Genomic DNA, 18,606 nt, shown 5'->3' on the forward strand with positions numbered 1-18,606 from the left:
AGAGTGGCCATGAGTATTGATACATAAAAAATAAAAATATTCATAAAATTAAAAATAAGAAATTTAACATAAAAATTAAATAGGGAAAACAAAACAAAAAAGACATTGTTATGTTGTTTGAAATTCAACAAATCACATGACATCGCAAAATTTTCAAAATATTAAATCATATTTATATGATAATATATTAGAATTTTAATTATATTTTTTAATACTTAAACCTACAGGCCACTCACATTACCCAATCAGGATTCTCGCGAGCTTAATTGGCAAATGAACTAAAATTGTATACCATGGCTGTAGAAGTTTTCAAGCCATACGGGTGGGGTCGACGAGCATTGCGCATTTTGCTATTACTAACTACAATGGTGGAGGTACCGGCAACGTCCTTGAGGGATAAGAAGTAGAATAATGAGAGACGGGTACAATGAATGAATGAGATGATGATGATGATATTTGAGGTTTTGAGCTTTGTGGTTTGGTGTAAAAGAAGAATAAAGAGAGTAAAATATGGGTTGAAAGAATATAAAGAGGGATGAAAAAAAGTTGGTTTGTTAAAAGCAGTGTTAATAAACTCCGACCGATTAATGATTCGGTCATGGTATTGAGTCAATGAGTTATTGGTTCAACCAGTGGTTCAATAGTTGGACCGGTTAACTAGGTTTGTATTAAAAATTCTAAAAAATTCATAATATTACATAATATTTAATAGTTGTATACTCAAAATTTAAAAGCATTATCATGCATAATTAAAAACAAAAAAAAGAACATTTTATTACTATAAAATGACACAAGTAAGTTGATAACATCAACAAATAACATATGAACTATGTTTTAACTACAACAAAAACTACAATAAATTTAAAATTTAATTAAACAACGAAGATTTTGTTATAATGTAAACTAACAAATGACAAACATAACAACAAATAAGTTAAAAATACTTGTTTTCAGTGAAAACAACATCAATTTGGTTGTTTTTCATCGATTTGATGCAAAACTGGTTAGATGAGAAACTCGAACCAGTTACATGTCCGGTTCACGGTTGAACCGGTTGGACCAGTCGGTTCGAGCCAAGTTTTATAATACTGGTTAAAAGAAACAGAGTCCAAAATTGAAATTGATAAAAAAAATGGGGTTTCAAATTTAAAATGATTTTCTACACATTAGAGCATCTCAATAAGCAAATATCAACTCCATTTTATTTGAGTCACACACAATACTTAATAATTTATTACACAATATACCACACACTTTTATATTTTATTAATGTTATGAAACTCGAGCCGGATAGCAAACTGTAATATGTCTAAAATTAGATTTAACTTGTTTAAATAGTTAAACCTTACAGTTTGATCGGATGATTATATATATATAATTATATAATTGCAAAATTGTATATAATTAATAAATATGTATTATTATATTGAAGTAATATATCTCCATCTTTTTTTGGAACAAAGAAACCAAAATATTAAACTAGTGTTCTACTTTTTTTTAAAATTTAAATGAATTGTCTCGTTCACTTTCAAGTTATTGCAGTTTAACTGGGTTTAACGCGGATAGACTGAACTTTGCCCAGTTAAAAATGATTCAACCCCTCAATAGAGGTCGAACTACATTTCTTATATACCCATAAGTACTATATTAGATTTGAATAAAATTTCGGATCAATCGCCTATTCCAGTCCAATCCTAACAACACGATATTTTACAATAATATAACCAATTATTAATTATTTGATAATAATAACTTAAAATCCACAATAATTTATTATAAATATTATAAACAAATTATGGAGAGATTATTAAATTAAAATTTTATATTTCATTATTAATTATAGAAATAAGTTACTTATTTTTTGGATCCAGTTCCAAATTTGTTGATCGAGTGAAATAAGTTACTTATACACCAATAAAATAAATTATATTAATTAAAATACACTAAAGAAATTTATTATTTCTATATACTTACCTTTTCATATAAGTTTTTTTCACCATAAGAATATTTTTGTTAAAGGATTATTCTTGAAAAATAAAAATCTTATATTAATAAGGGAATAATACACTTATTTCAGTAAGAATGAGGAATGAATTCCCCTATGGCCCTATGCAGATGCTCTTATCTCCTTTTTTGAATTGTCCGTTGGCCACTAAGGTTAATACTGTGGGTCATGTTTTTCTGGTCGGTCCACTACCAGAAAATTCAACTCTCATAATTCTTTTCCATAAATGAATAATATATAGATCAATAAGGTAAGATAGTCTTTATTATCAATTCCCGGTCATTCTTTCCTTTTAAAAAATGAATAATTTATGAATATGTCAAGATTTTTTACATTATCATTATTATTATTTATATGTTAATTATATACTATTATATATTAGTTTTGAACAAGTTTGAATAAAATAAAAGAAATAATACAGTTTAATACTTTTGTTTTTTGTTTAGAGTTTCCAAAAAATTAGACTACATATCAACCAAAAAACAATCAAATCTGGTAATTATCAACCATCAAATATGTCAATTATCAACAACAGAATTAAATCCATGCTGTTTCTTGTTACTGATAATTGTTTTCTATCACCAACACCAAAAATCTCTCTTATCTCAAATTTCAATTTCGCTTAAAACAACATCACCGACGCAACTCTAACCCCACCTTAAAATCTTCCTATCAAAATTCTGTCCTTCAAATTTCTCTATTTCTAACCCAACTCTCTCTCTCTCTCTTATTATTTTCTAGAGAGAGAGAGTGTGTGTTAATAAATTGGAATTTTCTTCAACAGTTTTGTGCTGCTAAACTAAAATCAAGAGATGAAGAGAAAGTTCGAAACATTAGTTTCTTTAACAAGAAAAAGGTCGATTCAGTTTCTAATCGGAGTTACGGTTTTCTACCTTGTCCTATTCACGGTCGAAGTCCCCTTCGTTTTCCGAACCGGGTTCGGTTCAATAACCCAAGACTTCGTCACAACACAACACCATTCAAGGCTTCTAAGCGAAGAGAATCTTCTAGAAAAAGAAGCACCCACTCGCCCCTTCAAGCGCGTTTCCCAAAACACCGCACTCGGACCGAGTCAAGTCGGTCGCCGGAAACTTGAACTCGTTTCCGGTTTAGTCTTCGACGACACCACTTTCGACGCGACTCGGAAATACGGCTCCACCGAACTCTATAAGGTAGCTAAGCACGCGCTTGATTCGGGTTTGACGCTCTGGGAAGAGCTGAAATCGGGTAAAATAAAAACCGTTATAGAAAAACCGGAGGACGGGACCGAGTCATGTCCCGGTTCAATTTCTGTGCCCGGTTCAGGCTTTTCGGGCATGGTGGCGCTTCCTTGTGGGATGACTTTGGGGTCGCATGTGACCGTGGTTGGGAAGCCTAAGCCTGCATGGGCCGATTACGAGTCGAGGATATCGATGGCGAATGGGGAGAATAAGCCGATGATGGTGTCACAGTTTATGGTGGAGCTGCAAGGGTTGAAGACAGTGGATGGGGAAGAACCACCTCGGATTTTTTATTTTAATCCGAGGTTGAAGGGTGATTGGAGTGGGAAACCAGTGATTGAGCTCAACACGTGTTATCGGATGCAGTGGGGTACGGCGCTTCGGTGTGATGGTTGGAAATCAAATGCTGATGAAGATACTGGTAAGCACCCTTAGCAATACTGAATTTTAATGATCCTGGTTTTGTAGATTTGATTTTGGTTAAAGTGTGTTTTTAAGGTGCTTGATGTGTACAATTGGTTTTGGTTGAATGAGTATTGTTTTGGGTAATTTTAGTCAATGTCAGTTTTGGGTAAGTACTAAATTGACTTTGCAAAAAGGAGGAGAAAGTAAAATTAACATTCAATGTTACAAGGTATGATGAATGTAGAAGTAAGAAAAACTGTACATTTCACCAAACATATTTAAAAAGGTAATCTTGACATTCCAAACCGTGAATCACACTGTAAGTGGTGATTGTGAAATGAACTTGATTGTAACAGGGCATTATATGTTTATTGTAAATATTGGCATAATAGTTCTAAATTGCTGTTTTTGCAATACTATTGTGACCAAAATGTTGCAATATAGGAGGTTTTGGTAACTGGAAACCACAAGTCAGCTGTAATTACTACAATTATCCGCAACTTTTATTGCTCTGCCGCATCTTCAGCTGTATTTAAAACTGTTTGAAGTTTCTTTGGCATATGCTTTTGTTATTATTTATGTGTGATTAATGTAGGAAATATGTGTTATTCGGAAAAAAGAAAAGACGATTTTCACTACAAATGATAATTAGTCTGTTGGTAGAGCTCAATCATATTGTTTTATTTTATGGATGAATGTATGGTACTATAATTTGCTGATTTCTGTAGGGAAAATGTTAGAAAAAGTTAAGGTGTAATGTTAGAAAAAGATAAGGTGTGGGTAATTTACTAGTAAAGTTGAGACTTGGCATTACTTTTAAGCGATATATGTTCAAGTTGATAATTTTTCAGAATCTTTTCCCTTCTATTGATATTTCCCTCAAAAAATGTCCATGTTCCATTTCAGCTGTTGAAGTTTGGTATGTAAAGTCATTTGTTTCTGCGTTGAGTGCATTAAACTGAATAGTTCCATATGTTGGATACAGTTGATAGGTTGGTGAAATGTGAGAAGTGGATTCGGGATGATGAAAATCACGAAGAGCAGTCTAAGGCAACATGGTGGTTGAGTAGACTGATAGGCCGCACGAAAAAAGTAACAGTTGACTGGCCATTCCCATTTTCTGAGAATAAGCTATTTGTTCTTACACTTCATGCTGGATTGGAAGGCTATCATGTTACTGTTGACGGGAGGCACATAGTCTCTTTTCCTTATCACACTGTGAGTAATCCTTGAACTTTTCAACCTGAACTCCTGAAGATGGATTTGCTTAGTTTCTTAACTTCGGTTCTTAATTTTCACAGGGCTTTACTCTCGAGGATGCCACTGGGCTTTCTTTGGGTGGAGACATTGATGTCCACTCTATATTTGCCGCCTCTTTGCCTTCAACACATCCCAGTTTTTCCCCACAGCGGCATCTTGATTTGTCAACACGATGGCTTGTTCCTCCACTTCCTGAATCTGGAGTAGAATTGTTCATCGGCGTCCTTTCTGCTGGAAACCATTTTGCTGAAAGGATGGCTGTAAGGAAGTCATGGATGCAGCATAGGCTTATTAAGTCTTCAAAAGTTGTTGCTCGTTTCTTTGTAGCACTGGTAAGGGTGACTTCATTTTTTATGGTTCATTTCTGATGCTCAGTTGGGGGAGCATAACAACATTTCATTGTAATTTTGACAGAACCCGAGAAAGGAAGTTAATACAGAGTTGAAGAAGGAAGCAGAATTTTTTGGCGACATTGTTATAGTGCCTTACATGGATAACTATGATCTAGTGGTGCTGAAAACAGTGGCCATATGTGAATATGGGGTGGGTTAATGTCTGTTTAAAATTTGTCAGTTTTAAACTGGAAGAAATTGTCAGCCATGTATAATGTGCTTCCTCTTGACAGGTTCACACAGTTTCTGCCAAGTATATCATGAAGGGTGATGATGACACTTTTGTAAGAGTGGATGCTGTTCTTGATGAAGCAAGGAATGTTCCGGATGACATGACCTTCTATATTGGGAACATAAATTATTACCACAAACCCATGCGCTATGGTAAATGGGCGGTGACATATGAGGTAATCAGGATCCATTGTGATGCTTTTGTTTTAAGTTTAGGAGTGGATGTTGTCTGTGAAAATGAATGAATTTGATATTGTTGTCTTTGGTCTGATCCAAAAAATGTCCGAATCTGCTCCTCTTACTGGTCTTTCTCCTTCATATTTGAAACCATCGCCTCTTGGTCACTAAGTCGCAGCCTTACCATTGGCTGAGTCTCACCTTATTTATTAGAAAATTGTGGCCCAGCCTTACGGCTCAAGTTTCTTCTAGGAAAAATCTTGGTTATTCTAATATTGATTTTGTTGCCCTCTTTTTTCAGGAATGGCCAGAAGAGGACTACCCACCCTATGCTAATGGACCGGGTTATATCATCTCGGCTGACATTGCACGCTACATCGTTTCTGAATTTCAGATGCATAAATTAAGGGTTAGTAAACTTTTTCACCGCTGCACAATTTTCTTTTTTCTTCCATGTTGCAGATATACCCACGCTGGCGCACAATATATTCATTGATTTGAAGTTGTTTTGGGCTGAATGTTTCCATGATTTCTTTTCTTCATGCAGTTGTTTAAGATGGAAGATGTGAGTATGGGAATGTGGGTAGAGCAATTTAACAGCTCAAAGCCGGTAAAATACATACATAGCTTAAAGTTTTGTCAGTTTGGTTGCATCGAAGACTATTACACGGCACACTACCAATCGCCGAGGCAGATGATGTGCCTGTGGGATAAATTGCAAACGCGGGCAAGGCCTCAATGTTGCAACATGAGATAGCAAACAGTGACATAACATGAATCATGTTTCGATTCAGCGAGAAGGATGAAGGAAACAAGTTTTTTGGTGAAGTCATAGCATCGATGTTGTATATAACTGTGGAGCTTGGTTAGTTAGATATTGCCCTGTATAATATGGCATTTAGAATCTCTTCATTTATTACTGTTTCTTGGTTCATTTTTTCTTGCCCCATTTTTGGGGGTCTTAATATTCTTTTGGCTGCGGCTATCTCATGTATTTTTCATTTTTTGGGTTCTAAAGAGACAATGATAATTTTAAATATAAATTAAGTTAGGTTCTGAGTAGGATCTATAGATGCATGTTACCTATAAATTCACATTTGGAAAAGTACTAATTTAGTTACCTGAGAGGATATTATGAGAAATAAAAAATAGGTTCTGCAAATGTTTTATTTGTTGATGAGGCATCATGCCTATTAGTTACATGGGATAGAAAAGTAATTATCAAATTACTCAATGAAATTATTTAAAATATATGCTAGACCAAAAAAAGTATAGAATTTATCTCTTCACTAACTTAAATCAATGAGGATCGAACGTTCCGACAGTTTAACTGCTGTTAGACTTGCAAAATGACCATGATTTGATTTCTTGACTGAACAAGGGTTTGGACCTGGATAAAGAAATTCCGATTCAAGTGATTTATAGTGGGTTAACTCGAGAAATGAATGACCCAAAGCACTTAAAATTGCAACAAAAAAAAAAAAAAACAATGTGTTTTGGTGCATTCTATAAAAAGAGACATTGCCTTAAGCCTCTAATGTAGTTATACTTATTTTATAATTGTAAATCTAGTTTTGTTTGGCACATTTTGTAAAACAATAATGAAATAAAATGACGAAATAATGATTTCTAAAGTCATTTATGTTTTGATTTATGAATAAATGGATTTAAGTCCTCGAGAAAATTAGAAAATGCAGATAGTTCACAATTTTAAGGTTAGTTATATTTTCACTTGTTAGTAGTATCTCGTTTTGAAATCGGTGAAATATCTCATGTTTTTTTGTCATTAAAAAATAAATTAATGATGGACTAAAAATATATCAGAAATAATCCTTATTTGCAAGAGAAAATAAGTGGCCTATGAGAAATAAAATCAAATATGATTTGATTAGTTATAATGGACTTTACATATATAAGGATGCAAGGCACATGACAAAAAGTTTTACACCCAATTGCTCTATGGAAAATAAGAGTTGCTTAGTCATTAGTATCTGGTCTCACACTGGTTTGTAAATATCCCAATTAACTATCTTCATCATAATATGTGTTTCGTTCTCCATTAGTGCTTGTGTAGCTGGGTTCTTGTCAATTCTTGTTTTAACTTCCACCCAACATTTATTCCTTCGTTTTATCTTTTGTTACATTATTTTATTCATTCAACTTTACTTATTTATTTATTAGTATAGATCTATTTATGATTCATCTATTAAATTTAATTCATTATATTTTGTTTAATACTAATAAACAAATGATAATATTATAAAATAAAATATTTTCAATAATAATTAATATTTACAATAATGCTTGAAATACATAATATTTCAAATCCTTCGCAAAAAAATTAATATATAAATATATTAAAATGAATTATAATAAAGATAAATGAAATGTCACAATTTAACCTTTTTTACTCGGATTGTCATTAAACAGTTGAAATATGTCACTTCTATTTATTAAAATTTGATTCCCACTATATTAAAATACACAAAAATAGATAAAAATACTTTGACATACTTTAAAAATAATGACAATAAAAAAGAGTAATAAGTATAAATCTATGAAATAATAATATTAGTAATAGTTGTAGTAAAAAGATTTGTCTTTAATAATAAAAAATGAAGTCAAATAAATCTTAATAAATTTCAAAATACAAAAATATATAAATAACAATCTTATTAAGGATGAAGGAGCACAAGTACTCACCTCTTTTCTTTAGCTCATCCTTTGAATGACCGTGATACAACGATTTTGTTCCTTAAAACATATCTAAACAATCAAACATTTTTATCATGAGTAGCAATTGGATGAATATAGATTTAGATCATAATGGATATATGTAAAATCATCCACAATTTCACATCTATCCGATAAAATCATATTTTAAATTATCTAATTCATCCATATTCAAAACTTAATAGATAGATTCCAATCCATCCAATTCATCGATTAATCAATTTTTATGGATTGGATAGATGAATATCAATCCATTTAATTTTTTTTTTAATTGAAACTAAAAATACTTATGAATAAAATCATTTTAAAAAATATTAACAAATAAATTATTATTTGTTTCTGATTTTAATACCTAACAGTAACAACATCTTCCCTACCGAATGAAAACCAATCAATGGCCTTGGCTTATGGACCCACTAGTTTGATTCGTGCTCCATGTACGAGATCGAAAGCGGTTCATATGAGGAAGTTGATGTGCCCGAGCTTGACGAAATGATGAAGAAGAAGACTGGCTATGGCAATGTCTATAAGGATGAAGATGAGACATTGTTCATAGAGGATGAAGTGAATTGGACGACTGACTAAGTGCCATTGTTTGTTGAGTTTGGGTGAGTACTAGTCGTTAATGGGTTGGGTTTCGTGGGTTCTAAATGAGTTCAGAACCCATTTGTGGATTGACCTATTCTCCAATGTTATGATATGGACTAAAATTTTGGAGTGAGGTTGAGGAATATGATATCGGAATGTGGATATGTCCACGTATATCCATTGGATAAAATAGGTGGATTCAAATTCATCTATTATTAAAATTATCCATTAAATTGTACCCATTTAAATCTATTAGCTCTATTTGATGGATTTAATTTTCTTGGATTTGAATGAATTGTGGATAATTTTTCCACCTCTAATTTTTACGAAGAACTACATGAGTTTTGATTCCCTATTACACATAGGGATATGTAGCGTCAATTAAGCTCTTGTTAGTCGCAATTTTTTTGTCCTTTAAAAATAAGTAAATAATTAAAATAAATAATAAAAAAAAGTTTAGGATATAAAATAATTCATGCAATTAGTGAGGGTGACAACTTTGTATGGGTGGACGAAGTGCTAACACTTTCCATATTTTATAATCGACTCCAGAATTTAGATGACTAATTTAAAGACCACACATTCTGAAATTGGGCATAAAAAAGTTTTCTACTTTTTATCACAAAAACATGACGACGACTCCAAATCATTCAGAAGACGTTGAAATTTCCCTTCTCCCTCTTCCAAAGCCATGTAATCGGTGACAACGAAAAATCAGGTCGTACCAGCTAACATCTTCATTCAGAACAACGTTTTTAAGAAAGTTAAACCTAAAACTATTTATTATATGGACCCTAATGCCTTTTCACCTTGTTTGATATCTTTTAATTGATATTTATTTACATTTTGTATATATTAACTTAGCTAAAAAATAATATATATATATATATATATTTAATATGTTTTAAGGTGGTTTATTTTAAAGAGATTTGATTGCTTTCCCACACATATAACATTATACACTAGCATTTTTATACACACATATGCCATATATCCATATATTAGGAAAGAATGGACACTCGTCTTGCTAGTCATGATCTTGTGTCGTCTCTAGTATTGGGAGGATGGACCACCTCTTGGCCATGATATTTGGGTTTACCTTCTTTCAAGAAATGAAAGTAGTTTGAGGACCTTGTAGAAGTTTAGAATCTCTTATGTAGACCATTCTAAAGATACCCTAGTACTTTCCTTTAGGATTATGGCCTATAGATATTCAAGAAAACCTTGTTGGGTTATACATCACATAGGACAAGAGAAGCATAGTTTCATTTTTATTCCAACCATTTTTTATTTATCATAATAAATTTGGACTTTTGTCCCTTAAATAAGGTGAGTCAACAATCATTCTAGTCTGTGTGGTGTATAATATCTTTGCCCTTAGGTATTTCCTAAACCACAAAGACACCACATTGGCATGTAAAAGAAGTATCATTAGTAGGACTCATTATTCTAAGGGTAATTTTTCATCATAGTAAGAACTTTGGGCAACCTTTCGTTGGTTAGGTTAGCCTAAACTATATGATGATTGTCACCTTATATTCACATCTCATATTCGTAGTGATGGCTAAACTACCTCAAAGATAGTTCCATTAACGTAAGGGGCAAGAATTTTCCGTTATCATTCACCTACTCCTCCACTTATTCATCCATTCATTTGCCTATGCACTCATGCATATATCAATTCAACAAGAAAAGATTCATTATTTAAACAATCATCCACATATTTACTCATACATGGATTCAAAAAATACTTGATATAAACATTCATGCAGCCCATTCATGCATAAAAAAATACATTATTTGCTCATTCCTCCAATTATTCATCCATTCGTATATACACTCATCCAAAAAATATACCATTCAAACAATGCATTTCATACATTGGTTCTAATTGATTATCTAACCACGAGTTTAAAGTTCAAACAATGCATTTCACATTTTCAAAAGCACTTATAAGTTTAAAGTTCGTTTTGAAAGCATTATTATTGAACCATATCGAAAGAAATCATGGTTGGAACTGATCTTATATAATAAGTTAGAAAAGATCCCACCTATATAACGTCCTTGTTTTTAATAGAGACCACAATGGCTAAATATGTCATACATGATGATGCACCTTCTCCTACTTGAGATCAACCATAGAGCCATTTGAAAAATTGTGCTCATATGCAATACTCAGTAAAGACCGATCGTTCATACACTCACCCATGTTTTCCTTTCATCAATTAAGATTTATTTTTCATTGCATATTAAAATCTCATACTTCATTCCACATATCGTATTCTCCAAAAAAAAAACTAAATAAAATTTATTCATGCATGAGTTCAAAAATTAAAATGATAAGGAGGATGATGCAAATGTAATACTTAAAATAACATGGATCTTCAAACAAATTTTTCTAATGACACAAAGCTTCATTGAAATTCTCAAGCATCAAGAAGCTATACATTGCCACCACATTTGAGCCTACACAAATATTATCATCTTAATGTTAGGCTCTCCCTCATTTCATCACAACACCCTCTTAGTTTTTTAATGTCATGCCAGAAAACTGTTGAAATAAAGACAAAGGAGAAAGGATAAAAATGGGAATGAGAAACACATATATGAGCCATATTTTTCTTCAGAACCCTTATTCAGACCATGATACAAGCTTAAAAGACATTGTTGAGGATAAGTTTCCGATAGTATACACGAGGGCAAAGAAACGTTGAATCCACTAAATTTCATAATTTGTTTATAAAAACATCTCATCTTTAATGCATAGGATAAAACTCATTGTCTCATAATCATCACCATGTCATCACTCAAAACCCAAATATTTTCAAAGTTTGATGGTCATTGTTTTAGTTTTTCTTTTTAAAAAGTTATGCATGGAGTAAATGGCGTATCAATTGGAATCCCAAAATGGCAATAATGTAGAGGAATAATGGAAGTCATCCTAATTTGGGTTATATTTGAAGTGGTATCGTCCAAGGTCCTTTGAATTTCGCCTACAAGGATAACATGACTAGAAGGATGATATCCACTATATTACACTAAGGTATTTTAGTAAGTTGTTCCCATTCTTCAAGTGGAAAATGCCAAAGAAGCTCAAAATTCTGATAATGTTGAAAGTGTTAATCATGGATATATAATAAATATAAAATATCTCAACCATGGGAAATATCCCATATTATCATCTTTAAAAAGCCTTTTCAATAAATTCTTCAAGGTTGACCCGTACATATGTTACAAATCTTGTGTTTCTTGTCAAATTAAATACATTTAAGACCTAAGGGTCTTATTAAACCAAAAATGAAAGTAAAGACACAAAAGTAAAAGAAATAAAAGAGTGATTGATTGAAAATCCATAAGGAGAACCTAGGAAAATGTGAGTGGTATTAAGTTGAAAACTTACAAAGGCGGCTTAAGATCGTAATAAAAAAAAGATAATTCCCAGTAGGTACCTACACCAAGTATTACGGATACAAATTAGTGAAAATTAAATGAACACCTTCAAGGTGAAAACTTATTATTTCCCATACTCAATTAAAAAAATTGATGTAGCTTTTTTATTCTAAGTTATAGCATCTGAACAAAAGTTGAAAGTTCAAAATAGGCACACTGTGAAAATTTTGTTGTTCAAAAAACATCAAACTGAAACACTTTTATATCTTTGGAAAGAAGTTCTAAGGAAGCATACACCGTGGAAATATTCTTGGTTTTAGTCATTCTCTTCAAGATGATACTATGATATATTGTATGAATTACCTTAAAAGAAAATGTGTCTTTAAGTATACTTGGAAGTTTTTTTGATCTTCTCCCTCTCTAAATATGAAAATGGAAGGCAAGTTATGGTCGACCATACAAGTCAACATTGGTTAATAATGTAAGTATAAGATGACAAACTAAGAGGGAGGAAGTGAATTAGTTTTCTGCACAAAGTAAGATTTTTCGCAACTTTAGAAAATGAAAGTATATTGCAGCGAAATAGTTGCATAAAATAAACGAAGTCTATAAATTTTAAAATTAAAGAGTAGAGATACACCATGACTATATTGGTTCACATTCTTCTCCATCGAAAGCTACATCCAGTCTTCTTGCCACACAAGATATTTTACTGATTTGATAAGTTATAATTACAAATCTCACATCGAGATTCTAAGTATAATTCACATTCACCACAATCTCACTTCTTAGAAGAACACTTCTTCTAAGTTTCACTCTTCCCCTTTCCACCAATGGCAGATCTTGACCATAATTTTAGAGGGTGCAACATTATGATTTATACATAAATAACATATGAAATCATTAGAATATATATAAATTTTTAATGTAAAAATGAGTTATTCTTTCATATTTAAATTCCCAAGAAACATGATAAAAATATAACATAACAAATCTGTGAAGAAATTCCAAATATTCCTAAGCACAAATAAGTTCATTATCTCTTATAAACATTATATGTATTTTAAATTCAGAAGAATCGACATAAAGTTAGTTTTTCAATCCTTTCAAATAGAGAATCAAAATAATATATGCTTGAGATTGATACAAACATTTTTTTAAGAGAAAAATATATAAAGATAGAAATAAGGAAATTAAGAATATCATACATAACAATGGAATAACCCAACTAAAATTAATAAATAAAAAATAGTTCACTAACAAAGAATAACAACATCCATGAATAAAATTTGATGCAAGAAACAAAAAAATCATAAGTAATCATGTCATGACTTCATAGGCATATGATAATATGCCATGAAAAAAGCAATTGAAGAAAACTGATTTATAAAGACCAAATATGACATTTTTAAGGTGAAAAAATAAATGTGTTTGAGTTGGAGAGTTATCTAAAGCAATATTAGGGGAGGGGAATATGTCATGTGATACTAAAGAGAGTGAAACTTCATAAAGGGTGAGAGTTTTGAAGAGAATATTGAATTTTTTCTTGTCCAATAAGTCATGTAGAAGTATTATTCTTTGAGAAGAATATATGCACTAACAATGTATGAATTTTATACTTTTTCACTTCATCACCTACCATTCATATTCAATCTTTATTAACTCTTTAAAAAATTAATCTAAATGAATGATGGATGATGTAGTGAATGTGTATAAATTTTTACATTAATAATACATAAATATTACACTATTATCCTTGGGGGGGGGGGCAACTGCCCCCACCTGTCCTAGAGAAGATCCGCCCCTGCTTTCCACCATACTCTATGATAAAAAGTTTACAACATTTTACAAATGATTGAAGAATATGACTAGGAAAATATTGCTTAAATTATATAAAAATTCTAAATTTGCAATCCTTATAATATTTCAATATAGTTAGTATACAATGACAGAGTGTTTTAAAGTATGAAAACTTAGAGAAATACATATATGCAACTTTAGAAAATTTTGAAAGTTAAAACTCAAAGTTGCAAGAATAAAGTGTATAAAAGTTTATCTAAAAATTGTATGAAAGTTGTGTGATTGAATTTATTTCAAAATGGGAGTCTTAACGCCTTTAAATAGGCTTCTAACCAACCATCATATCCCAAAGTGAAAGTATAAGTTAGTTGGAATGAAGGCTACTCGTTTTATATGAAAGTTGAATAGTTTGAATTTAAAAATATGGTGTAACAACTCTCAATAACTAATTACTACATTGGGTAACCGATTACCCAAACTTTCAATCCAACTGAGTAATTGGTTACATTCAGATTCGAATAAAATACCCTCATAAGTTTCGGGTAGTAGGCACTTTGTTCTTAACAGAACTCAGGAAAATTTTGCTGCCTAAGGAGTATGGGGAAATGAAAACCATCTAAATCAAAAGAGTATAACTTACCATACTTAGGAGTAACCAATGGTCTCCCAAGGAAATACTCTATGAATATAGTGCATTTCTCTTCGTTAGAAAGAAGTCGTGCCATGTCCAAAGGATCAGCCTCACGAGGTGCTTTTTGACTCCTTTGAGAAGCATTTGTGTGTTGTTTCTTGGTTGTTGATGAAGAAGCCATACAAATGAGGTTTTGATAATTTTTAGGTTTTGAGATTTTTGAAATTGGGGTTTTTTGATTGGATGCTCTAAACTTGAAAATGATGGTTGGAAAGTGCTTATAATATAAAATGTGATAAAAATGACCACAAATTTGAAGTAAAAAGTGGAGGAAATGGGATTTCTAGAAGTGGAGGGGGTTCCACGAGTTGAGATATTTGAGGAAGAAGATGAAGTGTCTGAAAAATGGAAAATATACTTTAAAAGGAGCACGAAGTAATCAACTACTCTTACAAATTAATCATTTACTTAACGAATAAATATCAAGTATTTAGAAATTTAACTTTAGGTAATTGATTACTCTCTAGAGTAATCGGTTACCCAATATGTTTGCCTCATCAAAGTAATCGGTTACTCACCTAGAGTAATCAGTTACTGTTCTCAGATATTGAATCCTTTCGACATCCCAATGTTTGGTAATTGGTTACTCTACCAAGTAATCGATTATTTGACACCACACATGTAAAAATGAAGCAATTAAGCATATAGGTAACACATAGACATGCAATAATCACCTTGAAGCAAATATATATGAATATAAACATGTTAATACAAGTCAACTTCATCTAAAATGTCTAGTTCTCTTATAATTTTGTAAAAAGGTTCTTTTGCTAAAGGCTTAGTGAATATGTGTACAAGTTGGTCATGAATATTAACAAACTCTAAGAATACATCGTTCTTTTGGACATGGTCCCTCAAGAAGTGGTATCTTACATCAATGTGCTTGATTCTAGAATGCATTACTAGATTATTTGTGAGATTTATAACACTTTTGTTATTACATTTCAAAGGAATGCATCCCAAGCCCAAATCATAATAATGCAATTGTTGCTTGAGCCACAACACTTGGACACAACAACTACCTGATGCAATATATTTTGCCTCAATAGTACTTAGAGCAACATATACCTGTTTTGTTGCATGACCATGAGACTAAAGCATTTCCTAAGATATGGCAAATACCACTAATACTTTTTCTCTCAGTTTTACAACCAGCAAAATCTGAATTAGAGTAGCCAACCAATTCACACACTTTCCTTAGGATAATACTATAGTCCAACATTTGTTGTTCCTTTCAAATATCTCATAATTCTTTTGACAACAACAAGATGTGATTCTTTGAGTTTAAATTGATATCGTGCACACAAGAAAAAAATAAACATAATACGGCCAGGTTAACATTGGGTTTAAGGCAGGTTAAAAAAATGACTCAATCAATATTTAGGATCGGGTAAGGGACAAGTCTTATCCGATGTATACACACCCTTACATACTAGTACTCTGACCAGTGTGATAACTAATACGATATTAATAACATTGACAATATTGAATTTACTGAAAATCTAATAAAAACCTCCAAAATTTGATAATTACCATATTATGAATAAACAAATTATGAGACAATAAAATATTTAGTGGATAATAATTATTTTATCATTTTTTTATCAGCGTCATTAATAACAATCCACTCACAAAATTTATGAATAAAATTGGACACTAAAAAGGTGTTTTCAGATTCATAGTTTAGTAGTAGTATAAAAAGATAAATTTGTATCAAGAGGTGGATTATAGGTTCATGTTTGTGTATTTACCCATTTTTTAATGAATAAAGATTTATTTTAAGCCCCATTTTTTGTGTGTATCAAACACTTTGCTCTGAAAATGTGGAGAAACCGAAAATAAACTCATAAAATAATAAATGTGTGTCAAATTAATTATTTTTAGCACTTTATGATCTTTTGAATCGACTATTTTGACTTATATATATAATATTTGAGTATTAGTTTGAATTTTTATTTTATAAAAATCTAAATGAGCATTCACTATTCTTTATTTGTGTCCTTGGACACATACACAAATCTTTATGGGTTTTACCACTACAACAAAAGATCCTGTTAGCCACGGCCGAAACCGTGGTAAAAGAGCTCAACCATCGTGGCAAAGTCCCTTAGCCACGGTCCACGCTGGAGTAGCAAACAAGGGCGTTGCAAAATATTAGCCACGGTCGTTTTAAATTGTAGCCACGCTTGACCAAAGTGTGGTAACATTAACATAACCACGATTTATTTTGTTTTGCTATGATTTCGCCCGTGGCTAATTTGTTGATTTTGTTTATTAGTATTAGCTACGGTTTTGCCCGTCGCTAATTATATGATTTTTTAGATTATTTTCATATATCTTCCTCTCTCGATGCATAACCTTTATATTCAATAATATAATGATCAATTTGTAAATGAAATAAAAGGAAATAATAGCAATGAAAGTGTCATACTATTAACAAAAGTAAGTTTTATACATTTACCAAATGTTTAGTATTCATAACTCCTAATAATAAATCAAAATACAAAAATATTAATACTAAGGCTTCTTCCCATAGTTGAGGCACTTTTATTCCCATAGTGGAGAGCTATGCCTCCGGTCACTGAAACATGCTACCCTTCCCAGTTCTTCAATTTCCTCTATGATGTGGTCTAGTTTTGTCATTGTCTCTATAAGAAATGATGCAAAACCAACAAAAGGAAGAGCCTCAGAGAACCCAAGGCAAGTGATTGCAAATGCAAAAACATATTCTTGTTAATCAAATAATAGGAAATGTTTTACCTAAGCAGTAGCCTTCACTACTAGCATTTAACAAATGCAAAACCATTTCTAATATCAAATAGGAAGTGTTATGCCATTATGATGGAGAGGAAGTATATGATCAAAAACATTAAAAAGGAAGAAAATAGATTGTCCCACTTTTGCATTAAATTGATTTCAGTTCAAGGGTAAACTAAAAGAAAAAAGTCAAACTAGTCACTTTCCACTTACAAAAGACTTTAACCTCAATGAACCTCCTCTAATTCTCAATCCCAAAACTTATAACCTTTGGAGAACAATAATAATCCAATTTGTTTACTAAGCCCAGAAATGCTTGCCTACCACCATTTACTGGATTGTCGTTATGAGCAAAATTTAACCTAAGTTATTGTTGCATATAAAGTGCAGGTGAACGTTTATATATGTGTCCAAAACAACCTTAGTTCCATTAACATGGCTCAATAAATTATCTAGCTAAATAAGTGTTCATCATGATAATCTGATATCCCACATACATAATGGGGAACCATAATCCAAAATAGTCATAAGCAAAGTTGTACATCTACATGAAAGAGTATATACCACTCTAGAACCAAACACAATCTTCCAATAACCAAAGAGGACTGAGACCACATCAATCCATACAAAACCATCCTTAATCTTTCTGGATATCATATGCAGTAATGCTTTAAGTACAACCTGACAGGAAGATAAAGAGACCACTCTACAACCATTTCCAATTATTCTTTTTTAATTTAGATACATTCTGCAATCCAATTTGTTGCTCCTGACATAATTATATGGGGTGAAAAGTCATGAGATTCATGGAAATACTAATTCATATGAAAGCTTAAACAAAAAACAACATAAAAATTTGTTGCATCTGACATAATTATATTTAATACGCTACAAGCTTTACTGGCTCAAACCAAAGGACAAAGAACAACAACAGTCATGAGATTGGGAGCCAATTGA

The 18,606-nt window shown here is 31.7% G+C and overlaps 1 protein-coding gene across 1 annotated transcript; it reads left to right on the plus strand.

Moving 5' to 3' along the window:
- Positions 2,722-6,833, plus strand: LOC109330203 (hydroxyproline O-galactosyltransferase GALT6-like). Its single transcript, XM_019564283.1, has 7 exons — positions 2,722-3,646; positions 4,616-4,848; positions 4,932-5,222; positions 5,305-5,433; positions 5,516-5,689; positions 5,992-6,099; positions 6,238-6,833. Exons 1-7 carry the CDS (start codon positions 2,818-2,820, stop codon positions 6,445-6,447), a joined length of 1,974 nt encoding a protein of 657 aa, XP_019419828.1. The 5' UTR covers positions 2,722-2,817; the 3' UTR covers positions 6,448-6,833.

This window comes from Lupinus angustifolius, chromosome LG16 (genome assembly GCF_001865875.1).
Source record: "Lupinus angustifolius cultivar Tanjil chromosome LG16, LupAngTanjil_v1.0, whole genome shotgun sequence".
In the NCBI taxonomy this organism is placed as follows: domain Eukaryota; kingdom Viridiplantae; phylum Streptophyta; class Magnoliopsida; order Fabales; family Fabaceae; genus Lupinus; species Lupinus angustifolius.